Source organism: Tauraco erythrolophus, chromosome 3 (assembly GCF_009769465.1).
Source record: "Tauraco erythrolophus isolate bTauEry1 chromosome 3, bTauEry1.pri, whole genome shotgun sequence".
NCBI classification, from domain to species: Eukaryota; Metazoa; Chordata; class Aves; order Musophagiformes; family Musophagidae; genus Tauraco; species Tauraco erythrolophus.
Window position 1 is genome coordinate 81,560,444 of NC_141467.1, and position 14,106 is coordinate 81,574,549.

At 41.0% G+C, this 14,106-nt stretch overlaps 1 protein-coding gene across 1 annotated transcript in view; it reads left to right on the forward strand.

Moving 5' to 3' along the window:
• Window positions 1-14,106, forward strand: part of SPAG1 (sperm associated antigen 1) — a 51,194-nt gene that overhangs the window by 8,054 nt on the left and 29,034 nt on the right. Inside the window, exons 5-7 of the mRNA XM_086608768.1 lie at window positions 7,879-7,946; window positions 10,094-10,212; window positions 10,707-10,812. Of these exons, the coding sequence (XP_086464894.1) occupies window positions 7,879-7,946; window positions 10,094-10,212; window positions 10,707-10,812 (293 nt within the window). The remainder of the gene's footprint in view (window positions 1-7,878; window positions 7,947-10,093; window positions 10,213-10,706; window positions 10,813-14,106) is intronic.

Here is a 14,106-nt window from a genome sequence, read left to right on the forward strand (position 1 = left end):
GGCCCCAAGCACGTTTTGATGAGATCTCTCATCCAACCATCTATTCCCCAGGAAGTCAACCATCCATCGATGCCATCTACCTCTTTCAAGGCATGTAGTTTGTCCTTTAGTTGTTTAAGTTTTCTATGCACTGACTCTCCTGGACCTGTTAAATTCATACAACACATTCCTTCGATCTCTTCGCAACCATGCCCATGGGCTAAAAGCAAATAGTCAATCGCTGCTCTGTTTTGCAATACTGCATGATTGACACTTTCTACATCTTTCGTTAATTCATCTAGAATGCTGGATGTTAAGTTTATCTCGTCACGAGCCCAGCAACCTAGTTGTTTTGCTAAGGTGAGCGCTTTTGCTGCTGCTAACCCTGGGAAAAGTGTGGAGGCAGCTACTCGTCCAAATTCACTCCAAAACGTGGGATTGCCTACACTGCTACAGTCTAGATCATGTAGGCTTCTTTTTCTCCTGGTGTGATTTTCACTCCATTCTCTTAATAGGGATATATTGGGATGGAATAAGGCTAGTTGGCCTAAATAACAAGGACTTCCTTCTGGTTGTTTTGGAATGCCATTCCATGCCCTGTCTCTACAAATTAAGAAAATTCTTTCGGGCAACCTTCGAGGTTCAGTAATGTTGCTGCCATTGCAGCTCGAGTATGGAAAGTGAATTACCGATGCGCTGTCAAGATTAGAATCTAAGGTCGCCCATAGTTTCCTGTTTTTATTCAAGTTGTTTGGGTCTAATGGCAAAAATGAAAACCATGTCGCTCTATAGATCGTTGTGGTATTGAAGTTGCTATATGTTAGGTTGGTGGCGTTTACCAGCCCTCTAAAGGCTGCCACTTTCCATGTTGGTACTCCTATGAGACAGGTACGGAATGGGTTTCCAATACCACCCAGGGCTAGGCAAATTGATGACTGGTTTGTTTTGTTAGCAATGGTTACCCAAATGTTGTTTCTCGGGCTGATGGAGTTGATTCCATAGGTCATTTGGCACCAAACTAAGATTCCTGTTACTATGAATATTGTCTTACCAATAAACTCCTCCATTCTTATCATGACGTCTACACTGCTTCTGATATCTGGTACCCATCACTTGTGTCTTTTGTGCTACTTCTACAACAGTCAGTAGTTTTTGTAACCTAAAGGCTGCGTGTGCTAATATAGCTTCTTCTGCACTTTCAAACAACGCGGTTAACCTGTGTCGTGACGCGTTCTCTATTCTAAGCCAAGTAGCGAATGCCTGGTATGGATTAATATCTAAAGCGTGTCTACAATCTGTACAGCCTTGCACTGCATCACGTTGCGATTCATGACATATGCGACTACAACCTCCACACTCTATAGTTATAACCTGTAACCTTCTACATCTACACCTACAGTGCGTTAGCGGGTATAATTTTGCAACTTTGCGCGTGCGTATTAAACTACGGATAAAGGCAAAATCTATCTCGTCTAGATCAGAGTCGTCTAATATGTTCTTTGGAAGATTTAGCACTTCTTCTATTCTTCTGCAGAGAGGTCCGAGTCTTTGGGAACTCCTGGATTGCCTCTGCCTTCGCCTTTCAGTTCGCGCGTTGGGGGACATCTCCCCCTCTTTTTTCAAAATGGCAGCGAGTCGCTTTACATCTTGATGGCACCGTTCAACAATAGCCTGACCCGTGCTGTTGTACGGAACACCTTTTCTATGTTCAATTCCCCAATCCGCTACAAATGCAGCACATGCTGTTCCTGTGTATGCAGGAGCATTGTCTGTTTTGATGACTTGTGGTAAGCCAAGGGCAGCAAATGCTGAAAGCCAATGTTGTTTTACACATCGGAAGGCGGTAGAAGGCGCTGGTGTCACCCATACAGCTCTGCTGCAAGTGTCCACGGTGACGTGGATATGGCGCAGTGGACCAAAGGTGGGAAACTCAGTTACATCAGTTTGCCACGCTCCTCTTGGTTGCAATCCTCGAGGGTTGGTGCCTTGCAGCGACGATGGCACGGGCTTGTGCTCGCGACAGTGCAAACTCTTTCTGAAGAGGTCGAGCAGATTGGTGAAAAAATTTGTGTGATCGATCAGTGACAGCGTTGCCCCTTTTTCTTTTCTTGCACGAATAAAACTCTGTGTAGGAGACTGGCAATTTCAGTTACTAGCATATTGTTTTGGTACAGCCTTGCAAAAGCAGTTTCTAGTATACTACTTCCCTTTCCGAGGGCCTTACTATTTCCACTATACCCAAGATTTCGCTGAGCAGGAGGGTGTCAATCAGCAGGGTCGTTGTGGAGAAGGGAGGCAGGCACGGCACCTTCAGGGCGTCCCCTGTTTATCCACACAGTGTGCTCTGCAGCCTCCCTCAGCTCCGCTCTGAGCCATCTCCTTTCACCCTTAGCAGAGTCTACGACAAAGGTACTGACACGGCGTTGCCGCACGCGTGGCCAGTGCGCGCAACAAGGCTGCCCAGTATGTGCTCTGCTGGCTAACAGCGATTTTTGCGAATCGCAACATGTTGTTCAATAACAATCCTCCTAGCTTCTCTTTTCAAAGTTACGTGCTTACAACTAAGTCCAGTTAGTAATTCTTTGTCATTAATTTGGTACCAGTTAATTCTTTTCCTTCCAGTAGCTACGGGTGGAATCCATACACTTTCCGATCGGAGAAAAGACACAAAGCATATATACAAGCAACTTTCACACACATAATATACCTAACAATGAGAAACATAAGAACAGTTGATATATTAACATGAAATCTTACAAGTCTGTCCATTTGAACCATTCTCTTCATTCGGTGTTTCTGTGATCTCTGCTTGCTCTGCTAATTCTTGGATCTCCCCTTCTCTATTTGTAGTTTCAAAAGTCCTGGTTGGCTTTACGTTTCTTGCTGGTAACCACTATGGACCTGTGGGAAGAACACAAACATACCCTCTTCCCCCTGTAAGCAGAGGCGCAGGGCCATCCCATGAGTTGAGTCCAGCTTCTTATAACATGCTGTTGATTTTTCTGCAAAAATGGCACTGGGTTTAAAATTGTGATCCACAGCCATAGTATGTTGCCTAGAAGCAGACAAATTAAGAAAATTTAAAACATATGTGGCTTTGTCCAAGGATTCTTGCGGGGAAATATACGGAAGACTGCCCCTTTTTGTTTATCAAACATTCGTTTTAACGTTAAATGAGTTTGTTCAATAACAGCTTGTCCCATAGGTGAATGAGGGATACTGGTAGTGTGAGTCACTCTCCAATCCTGAAAAAAGGCACCATACTGGATCACTGTTTGTCCCAATTTTCTTTGGTACTCCCATGGTTTTCTTCAGTGTGAGCAGTAGCAACAACAAGGGCAGAAAACATATCAACAGTTACATGCACATATTTAGATCGATTAGACAATTGAATATAAGTAATATCAGTTTGCCATAATTCATTGGCACATAAACCTGTTGGATTTACTCCTGCTGGAGTATTTGAAGGCACAATACATTGACGGTCAAGGTAGGCACGTACAATTTGCTAAGCTTGATTTACTGTCTGACCTGACAGAGAGCATCATCTACTACCAATTGACAAACTGTAGGATTATTCATCATTTCTTGAAGCAGTACAATCCAATGATATTGTTGCGTGGGTCGTTCATTGTTAAGCACTGGAACTGAAAAGGCAAATCTAGGACAATCGTTAGGGTGCAAATAAATAAAAAAGTAAAAAGGTGAAATAACCCAATCTTTTAAATCAATTGCCATCAAATGCTAACATTCTGGAATCATAGTAGGATTTGGTACACCCGGTTGTAATGCACCCATTGGTGAAATGATTGTATTAATAGCTCTTAAATCTTCTAACATAAATCTCCATTTTCCTGATTTCTTTGGGGTAACAAATATTGGAGGGAATTATATGTCCTAATTTGAGCTGTTCATTGACTAATTTTTGAGTTCAGTTCAGTCGCTCACCTTTTAGTGGCCACTGATCGACCCAGACCGGCTTGCCAGCTTGAGTCAGGGCTGGACATCAGTGACGTGCTAAAAATTTGAGGTTAGCCTCACATTCCACTGATTCAACAAATCCCGACCTCATAATGTACATGGGACATCAAAAACATATGGTTTCAAAACAGCTTGTTTGTTACCTGGGCCTACTACTAACAAGGTCTGTGCACTCTGCTGTGGGATCTGTGTTCCACCTACTCCGATCACAGCTGCCAGGGCTTGTATCAGGCCGAGAGGGTGGCCAGTCAGGATTTTTCACTATAGATACATCAGCCCCTGTGTCAACTAGGCCAGAAAAGCCTTCCCATTAATGATTACTGTTAAAGGAGGCTGTGCAGCTGTGATTGTCTGTGTCCAAAATTCTTTTGTGATAGCAGAGTGACCTTTATTGTTGTTATACACGCAGCTTTTATAGATTATTACTCTGGCCACGATGTGTCCATGCGGCCCTCACCCAACTGTGATTGATTACAAACAATAGTGCACGCACCTATTTTAATTTTACTATTGGCTATGCCTAAAAAGGAGCTATTTTTTACTTGCTAAACTAAACATCATTTTCTCACACACTCTATATCAACTTCCCAAACTCCTCATGTCAACTTCTCACACTCCCTGCACCAGCTGTTCACACTCCCTTTTCTTTCTCATCCTCTTTATCGGTGTTTCCCAACTTCAGAAAAGAGCACAGGCTTAAATCATCAAGGTCAAACCTCAACTGTAGCTGTGTGTATGATGCCACAACTCCCCCTTTTTTGTTTTTCTGTGACCATTACTTGATGAACCGTACTCTGTACCGTCTGCTGGGAGCGTGACAATAGGCAGGGGGTGATTATTACTATGCATAAAAGAACTACTAGCAATATAATGTCTGCTTTACTAAAGATTTTAACCATCCTGTCAATTAAGAGCATTGATAAGGCAGAAGCTGTAGCATTAATTTGTTTTGCAAGCTAGCAACCCAACTTATTCAGTGTAGTTAACACCTGTGCCACTCCAACTCCTGGTGCAAATATTGAAGCTGCAATGATTTTAGCTGGTTCCCAAAATTTTGCTTTATAGTGTTCCGAGCCTACATTGTGACACGCCTTTACTAAATCTGCAATTGTTTTTGCCCGATTTCTGATAAGATCAAGAGCTCGTTGGCAGTCTGTGTTAGCATTTTCAATGGCTGACTGGAATACCAACACATCTGCAGTAGCCAGATTTTCTGTTTATCTCTGAACTGCCATTTGTAGCTGATCAAAGAAATGCTCATAAGGTTCCTGTGCTCCCTGCCGAATGGAAGCAAAGGAAGCCTCCCCTGTCCCAAAAATCAGGGACACGTCTTAATGCTCTCGTAGCCAATTCAGTCAGTTGTTGGAAAGCCACTTGCTGTAACCCTGCCTGTGCCTAATTTTGACATGAGTGACATTTTATTCATCCCAAAATGTTTAGCTCTCGATTTAAGAGATTTAACACCTATAACACTTTAGCTATTGTTTCATTGGGAGATTTCCCCATCATTCCTCTTTCTTGTTTCAAAAGCATATTCTCCAAAGTACCATGTGCGTATTCTATGATCGGTTGCTCAGTAGGATTGTAAGAAGTACCAGCAACATGCTCAATACTTTATGATGACAAAAATACATATGTCTGATAAGAAGTGTATGCCAAAGTTCCTGCGAGTGTAAACCACGAAGATCAACACCATTCACTGGTGGCATGATCATATTTTGACAGGTACTACACAATTGTACAATTGAGCGGGCTTGCTCTCTTGTTATACCAAATTGTCACCTAATAGCATTAGCATTCTGATGGTAGAAGTCATGCAAGATGTTTCCCTGCACGAGCGAGTTTGGTACCAGAGCTGCACTCGTGAGAGGCTCAGCTCGCCTGTTCCCTTCTGCTATAGGCCCTGGAAGCGTGGTGTGCGCTCGCAGATGTACAATGGAATGTGCATGTTTACGGTTTTGCAACACTGATATTAACTGTTGAAATTGCTGGAACAAAAGAGGATTAGTTATTTCCCGCGATGCCGATCGAGACGATCCAAGTTACGATGTGCTCTCTCTTGGTACAACCTGGGCCACAGGCAGCGGCCGCGCGGGGGGGGGGGGGGGGGAGGTCAGCCCTCCCTCGCCTCAGCCGGGCGGGGTGGCGATGACGACCCAGCAGCCCTGTGCCGCCCCCCCCCTTGTTGTTGTTGCTCTTGTTGTTGTTGCCGCAGCTCCGGCCGCTCGCGCTCCGTAAGCGCCGCCGCCCCCTCCCGCCGAGGGGACCATCAGCCGCGAACGAACCGGCGCAGCGGGGCCCGCAGCGCGTCTCCGTCCTTTCCAGCCGCGGTTCGTTCCTGCACACGAGCGGCAGCGCCGAAGCAAACGCCGCCCGCGGCCCCGGCCGGCAGCAGCAGCGGCGTTCCCGGGGCGCCGCCGGGCGCGGTGGGCGGCGCGGCGCGGGGGTGCCGGTGTACCGACTTCGTTGGAAGAGGGGGAAAGCAATAAGTCTGTCTTTCGTTCGGGGCCCTGGATCAAAAGATTCGATGATGACTTTTCCAGGCCAGCAGCATCCCCACAGGTGGCTGCACGCCAAAGTTTAACGTCTATAGTGTCCCAAGTCCTTGTCAGGTATATATTTGAAGAGCTTGCCTCCGGTACATGGGCTGATACCCAAACCAGGAGTACTGGGAGTTTTATCAAGTTAGAACTGTTAGTAGTGCTGGTTTCTCTAGCACTTTGTCCCAGTCGCTTACCTCCTCCTGTTGAGGCAGTTGTTGCTTATTTGTGTTTTTTTTTTGCTTTTTTTTTTTTTTTTTTTGGTTTTTTTTTTTGTTTTTCAGTCGCTTACTTGTTTTGCATACCCCCCTGCAATCAGGGGCCAATATCTTTTTCTAAGTTTTAGTCCACGCTCCTCTAAGAAGCTTTTCAACAACGACAATGCAACATCCCGTTCCATCATCTCATTCCCAGGCTGTCATTGAAGCATTCCCCATCCCGATCCAGACCTTGGTCTGCCTGACTCACCGGTCAGTCCGTAGCGCTACGATTCCGCCTCTCTCGGGTCGTCCGCCTCTCGGGCTATTCCGCCTCTCTCGGGCTATCCGCCTCTCTCGGGCTATCCGCCTCTCTTGGGCGCCGGGATGGCCGTCCTCTCTCTCGTCCGCGTTGTGGTCGTTGAAAACCCTCTTGATCACGTCGGGGTCACCAGATGTTGCGGCCGAAGACGGGGAAGCAAGACGCATCAATATGATGAGTAAAAAGGCTTCAGCTTTATTCTGTGATACTGCTCTTTTTATAGCATAGCTCGGTTCTGTGCACGCTTTCATGCGCTGTACTTAGCAAGCTAATTGGTCTAGCACTACTGTTCACGCGACAAGCACGAGTATGATACACACTGTGATTGGATAGAGATTTCTACGTTTGTTACAATATTTTACTATTTTTGCAGTTAGTATGTTTTGCTCAGAATCTTGTTTTTCATAGTTTCATCCTTCTTGTTTTTTCCCAGGGACAGTGTGTTTTTCACAGCTTCAACCTACCTTCTTATCTCAAGGACAGTGTTCTTTTTATATTCGCTGATACACATTCCTTACTGTTAACACTTGGGCTGCAACAAAGATGGCAACACAAGATAGTAATTAGGAAGAGTAGTCGCTTATCCGGAAATTTTATTCAGTGCCTCTGTGACATGCAACAGGGCAGTGGAGAGAAAGGGTGAGACTGAAGAGCTCCTCAGATTACAACGATATGTCAAATACATAAAGATTTTCTTTAAAGCAAGATGTATTAAATTTTCAAGACTATGCTGAAATTAGTCATGAATAGTGTTAGTTAGTTAATAGGAATATGTATCACAGAAACAAAACAAAACAAAAAAAGGCTGTGAATTTCCATTTTAAAAAATTGTCTTACAGGCTGGCTGTTTCTCTTTCAGAACAAAAAATTACAAAACAGACAAAGAAACAAGAAAAACATACCACGAGATTACAGTGAATGGGACAAGTATGTTAAATCCTTTATATTTAAGTTTTTATTAAATCTTATCTATTTGTTTAATAATGGAACATTATTAAATGTTGTTTTTTAATACTATGTTTCTGGAAAATACTTTAAAGTCAATATTTCAGGGAATTATAACGTTTCAGTGAAACTTAGGTTTTCCCTAATAAATGTGCTGTTGAAATGCAAATGACGCATTGTGGTGCTAACAGCTGAAAACCAATTTTGTTTGTATACTTTTGTTTAAGCTGAGTGAAATAGAACAAGTCAGCAGTAAATACAAATAAAAAGTGATTTTGTTTCAGATTTCCTTTTTCCTTTCAACATCTAAGATATAAAATCTATGGAAGTACATAAAACTATGGGATTAAAATTACCTTAATTTATCAGGTTTTTTGAAAGCACTTCTAGGATTATTTAACATGGGCTTAGAATTTTCATCATCTGTGCATCTATAGTCACAATTCTAAATTAAAAACAAAATTGATGAATCCTTATTCCTGCACTGAGTCCCACTGACTTCAAAGAATGAGCTTGAGGCGGGTGCATCAGTTTGCTCAGATGCAATTACACATAATCAGAGGTTTAGACAGCAACTGACTGTTTCTAGGGTGGATGGAGCTCTGGAACAAAGATACTCTCTGAATCATGTAATGGCAGCATATTTATTACTCTCCCAAGTTACATGACAGATTGATGCCCCCAAATTGTTGAACATGGAGTGCGAAATGCACGTACTTGTCTCTTTTGCATGGTTGCAGCTTCTCTCTAGCTCCTTAAATCTGGAATATCGTGCTGTAGAATCAGAATGAGGAAGCACAAGTTTCTAGTGCAGGAGATGGGGAGCTAAACTTCGAGACTGTGGGATTTGGGTAATGAAACTCTTAATGCCTTGCTCTACCCTAAAACCTCTACAAAAACCCTGTCTGCATAAGGTGCTGTTCTTACAAACAGTTGTGCATATCAGTAATTTTCATGCATGTATGTTTCAGAAATCGGGGCTTTCCTGCTCACATGTGGACAAACTAATTAGGTTATCAAAATAACCTCTACAACAATTTATTCTTTCATCCTTCTTTCCTCTATATCAATTAAAGTAATCATTTGGAGATTTTGTTTACAGTTTTATGTACTCAATTTTTAAGTGCTTTAGCATGCTGATAATACTGCAGTTTGTGAATATTCCCATATAACGTATTTATTTTGGATAATGTTCAGTATAATGAAACAGAAGTTGTTTGAAAAAAAATTACGGATTTGAAGCATATCATGTTTTCAAAACACTTTGAAAATAATTTCAAAACCTAATAATTGTTTAGGCAATTTTTGAATAAAGTGTTTCACTTAATATTTTAAAAAACTCTTTGAAATGTGGTTAATTAAGAAGGTAAAAGTAAGCTAGCAAAAGATCAGAATCAAAATGGAGAACCATTAGTCTTGTCTGAAAAGGTTTTCAATTTGATAAATTTTCCAAATTGTGTCTCCATTTCAGATAGACATTATTCATAGTGTCAAGATTACCGTGGAAAGCAAAGGCTATTTTTCATTAAGTCCTAAACAGAAAAGCAGTGAGTGTAGTGTTTCTAAATAGTGTAGGAATTGGTTATTACTGTGTTTGTTTTATAGGACTATGGCAGCAGTATTTATTTCATATAAATTCCTAAACACTGTTTTCAAAAGCTGCTTCAGAGTAGCCTTGGAAGAGTCTGAGACTATTTTGAAATCTCTCTCACATTTACAGTATTAATTGCTTTGAAGCTGTTTCTTAGGTATTTTGGCAAAGGTTAACAGAGTTGTTTGATAGGGTTGGGATTGAGCCTGGTGATTCTGTTCTTTAAATATTCCCTGTCTTTTTGGGGGTGATGGCGAGGAGGTGAGCCAGACATTTTTTGTGGTTTGGTTTGTTTGGTTTTAACCAGAAGAGAGGAGGAAGAGGGGAGGTAATGTATAAGTGAAGTGCACACAAAGAAAACAACACAAGGAAAGGAGAAAAGACTAAACGTCTTTTTTCCTAACTAGTCATGGATAATTGAACACAGCCTTGATCCCTCTTTTCCTTTGGTTTATAATGGAAATATGGTATGCCCTTCTATTAGTAGAGGAGTCTTGCTATGTACCGTTATTGAATGTGTTATTTTTATTAATTTAAGGTTCGATGTGGAAAAGGAGTGTTCCAAAATTAATGAAAGCTGTGAAGAAAATGACTCAAAAGCAAGATTTTTTAGTAGGCCAAGTCTACCTTTAATCAAAAAGAAAATAGACACAACTGGTAATGTCTTAGAAACATACAATTTTTCTTTAATTGTAATACTCTGTTGTAGAGTGTGAATACAAATTGAAGAAATATGTTATAGAGTTAAAAGTGTCTTTATCTGTTTTTCAGTCCCTAGAGATGCTAAAAGTTGTTAGGAGGTCAGCTGAGCTTGAAGCCGTATTTGAAAAAAATCTAGTCTTGGTGTTAATAATCAGTTAAAATATTTATGTTGTGTTTAGGTTGAGAGCACTACATAAAGTAAAGCATACTTCTGTTACTATAAACCAATGGTAGAGGTTAGCCAACCACTTTTATCTTGGATTCTGAACTGTATGCCTATCAGAAGAATGTAGATTTTTGTTATAGAAAATAAAATACAAATTTGTCTTTTACTAAGCCACGTTATTTAAAAAAAATACAGATTATGAATATATTCCAAGTATTTCAGTTGTGTTTTGATTGCATCCGTGCAAGTTGTTAGTTGTTATGTATAAATATTTTTTCTCTAGGCATGACAAAGAAAGAGAAGATTTTCATTGCTACTCGTGAAAAAGAAAAGGGCAATGAAGCCTTTGCCATTGGAGATTATGCGGAAGCAGTGACATATTACACTCGGTGAGTAAATAGTATTGTGTTCCTTTATTTTATTGACTGTTACCTGTTAATATTATACTTAGAGCAATCTAATTAAAGCAACCTCTTACTGAAGCAACTAGGGACAATTAGATTATTTTCAAAAGGGCAAAAAGATTTGACAGTTGAATCCTGATTTAACAGTTGTTACATCCTGATATTAATTTTTATTTATCAGGAAAAGGGGTGGATAGATAGTGATGGGATGCAATCAGCAGGTGTCACAAACTTCTTCAGATTTTTTAAAACCATTGAGATTCAAGGGAGGGTTTACAAAAATGAGGATAAACAGTGTGTTGAGAACTAAATTAATTAAAAGTAATTCTAAATAATCATATTGGTGGGATTGTCTCAATTGTTAATAAGTAAAATTGATTAATAACCTCTTCTTAGGAGAAAAAAAATTATTGTATGCAGCTTCATTGTAACACTGTCTGTAATTAGTAGCAGTCCAGAAAAAAAGTGTATTAACACAGGATTAAAACCAACGAGATTGTTACAGGTTGCTTGCCTTATTTAGTGCACAGTGATCTACATTCAGACTTTGGCTTTATTTATATAAATAGAGGTTGTTGCTACTGGACCTCTGTTGTATTTGTTTCAAAAGTAGAAAAGATCAAGGTGAGCGGAATTGAACGTGACAGGAAAAGAAGGATAGTGTTTCAGTTCAGGGACTTGAATGCTACCTTGGGAGAAGTAGATTTTTTTCTCTACCTTTTTCACAGCGCTCAAACATGATGCCATTTATACAAACCAGGATTTTCATGAGACCAAGATTTGTTTCTCATTTGCAGATTACCCATCTTGAGACACTAGAGGTCTGACTTGCAAAAGTGCTGACTGCTCATACATTAAACGAATGTTAAAGGAAATTCAATTTTGTGTTTAACTCTGTGCTTTGAAACGATAAGGACTTTAAAAAAACACAAGTCCTAGAAGTGTCCAAAGTTGTCACTTTGAGAACTGAGAAATCGAGAGCATATGGGGAATCTCGGTGTATTAATTTGCGTTGTAAACGGAGGGTAATGATATGGCACTACTGTGAGATAAAGAGTTAAGGTAATTCATGGGCTATGACATTATAGTGGGATATCCTCAAAAAAAATATATGAGGAAGTTAATGTGTCTGTGGCCACTGCAGACAAGTATGGAGAAAATAATGAATAGGAACAAATTGTGTGTAGCAACAATAAAATAAATATTGAACAGATTTATGTTAAGGAAGCACCATTCATTCTGTCACTGAAAGAGACAAGAGTTTGGTAGAACAGCTTATGAAAATTTACCTAGACATTGTCGATGTGTATGTATGTATATGGACAAAGGTATTGATATTCATAGTGCACAGACTGTTTAAACTGAGGCATTTGATGTGTGTTTTTTTGGTCTTGACTTGCAGCCTTAACACTTATCTTTATTTTTAATACAAGAACATGAATATAAAAAAAAAAAATCCATAGCTGTAATTCATACAAATCCATAATATAAAAATAAGTAAAAATCTCTGCTTTTGGGGCATAAATAAGGTATTAATTAATAAAGATGGGCAGAATCCTTCCTAATGGAGAGTCTTTACATATTTTACACCCATGGGGCATTGTACACCTTCTGAAGTATAGGATATTGACACTGCATGCTGTTCTAACTGGGCACTTTTCTAATACCATATGAAAATTCCTGTTTTCTTACATTTAGAAATATTTAAATAAAACATATTTTGAAGTGAATTGATAATAGTCTGAAGGGGTTATTTGTGTATGGCTAAAAATGTAAAGAGTAGAGTTCTATATAAAAATAATCAGTGTACAGTTATCATTCTGTTTGTCTTGTAATGAGGCCTGCTATTCTAAGCTGAACGTAGAGAGTGGTTTCTATTTTACAAAAAACCTTAAATCTCTCTCTCATTTTCTAAAGAGATTCAACTTTTGCAGAGCACGTGCTTTGACATAGTTCTGTTATGCTGATGTGATTTCAAAATAAATGGATCTTGCCTATTTTTTTCATACCTGTAGTGAAATTACTCTGCCTAGTAATTTCAGTTATAGAATCATAGAATGGCATAGGCTGGAAGGGACCTCAGAGATCATCTAATCCAACCTCCCTATCATGGGCAGGGACGCCTCTCAACTAGATCAGGCTACTCAAGGCTCCGTCCAACCTGGCCTTGAACACCTCCAGGGAGGGGGCATCCACAACTTCTCTGGGAAATTTATTCCAAAGTCTTACCACCCTCGTACTGAAGAATTTCTTCCTAAGATCTAATCTAAATCTGTTCTCCTTCAACTTAAACCCATTTCCCCTTGTCCTATCAGTGGACACTCTTGTAAAAAGTCCCTCCCCAGCCTTCCTGTAAGTTCCCTTCAGGTATTGGAAGGCAGCTATTAGGTCCCCCCGAAGTCTTCTCTTTTCAGTGCTGAACAATCCCAGCTCTCGCAACCTGTCCTCATAGCAGAGGTGCTTCAGCCCCTGGATCGTCTTTGTGGCCCTCCTCTGAACACGCTCCAACCAATCTATGTCTCTCTTATGGTGGGGAGACCAGAACTGGACGCAGTATTCGAGGTGGGGTCTCACAAGAGCAGAGTAGAGGGGGAAATCACCTGTCTCGACCTGCTGACCACACTTCTCTTGATACATCCCAGGATGCGGTTGGCCTTCTGGGCCGCATGAGTGCACTGCCGGCTCATGTTGAGCTTCTCATCTATAAACACCCCCAAATCCTTCTCTTCAGGGCTACTCTCAACCCACTCTGTGCCCAGTTTGTATTTGTGCCTAGGATTGGCCAGACCCAGGTGAAGGACCTTGCATTTTGACTTGTTGAAGCTCATGCAGTTAGCACTGGCCCATTTCTCAAGCCTATCAAGGTCCCTCTGTATGGCATCTCTTCCCTCGAGTGAGTCCACGGCACCACACAACTTGGTGTCACCAGCAAACTTACTGAGGGTGCACTTAATGCCATCATCCATGTCGGTGAAGAAGATGTTGAACAGCACTGGGCCCAGAACAGACCCCTGAGGGACACCGCTTGACACTGGTCTCCATGTAGACATCGCACCATTGACCTCAACTCTTTGAGTGCGACCATCCATCCAGTTCTTTATCCACCGAGTGGTCCATCTGTCAAATCCGTGTCTCTCCATTTTAGAGACAAGGATGTCATAGTGTAGAATCATAGAATAATTTAGGTTGAAAGCAACCTGTGAATATTTTGTGCAAACCACCGCTCAAAGCAGGGCCAAGTTAGATCAGGTTAGTCAGGGCTTTGTTCAATTAAGTTTT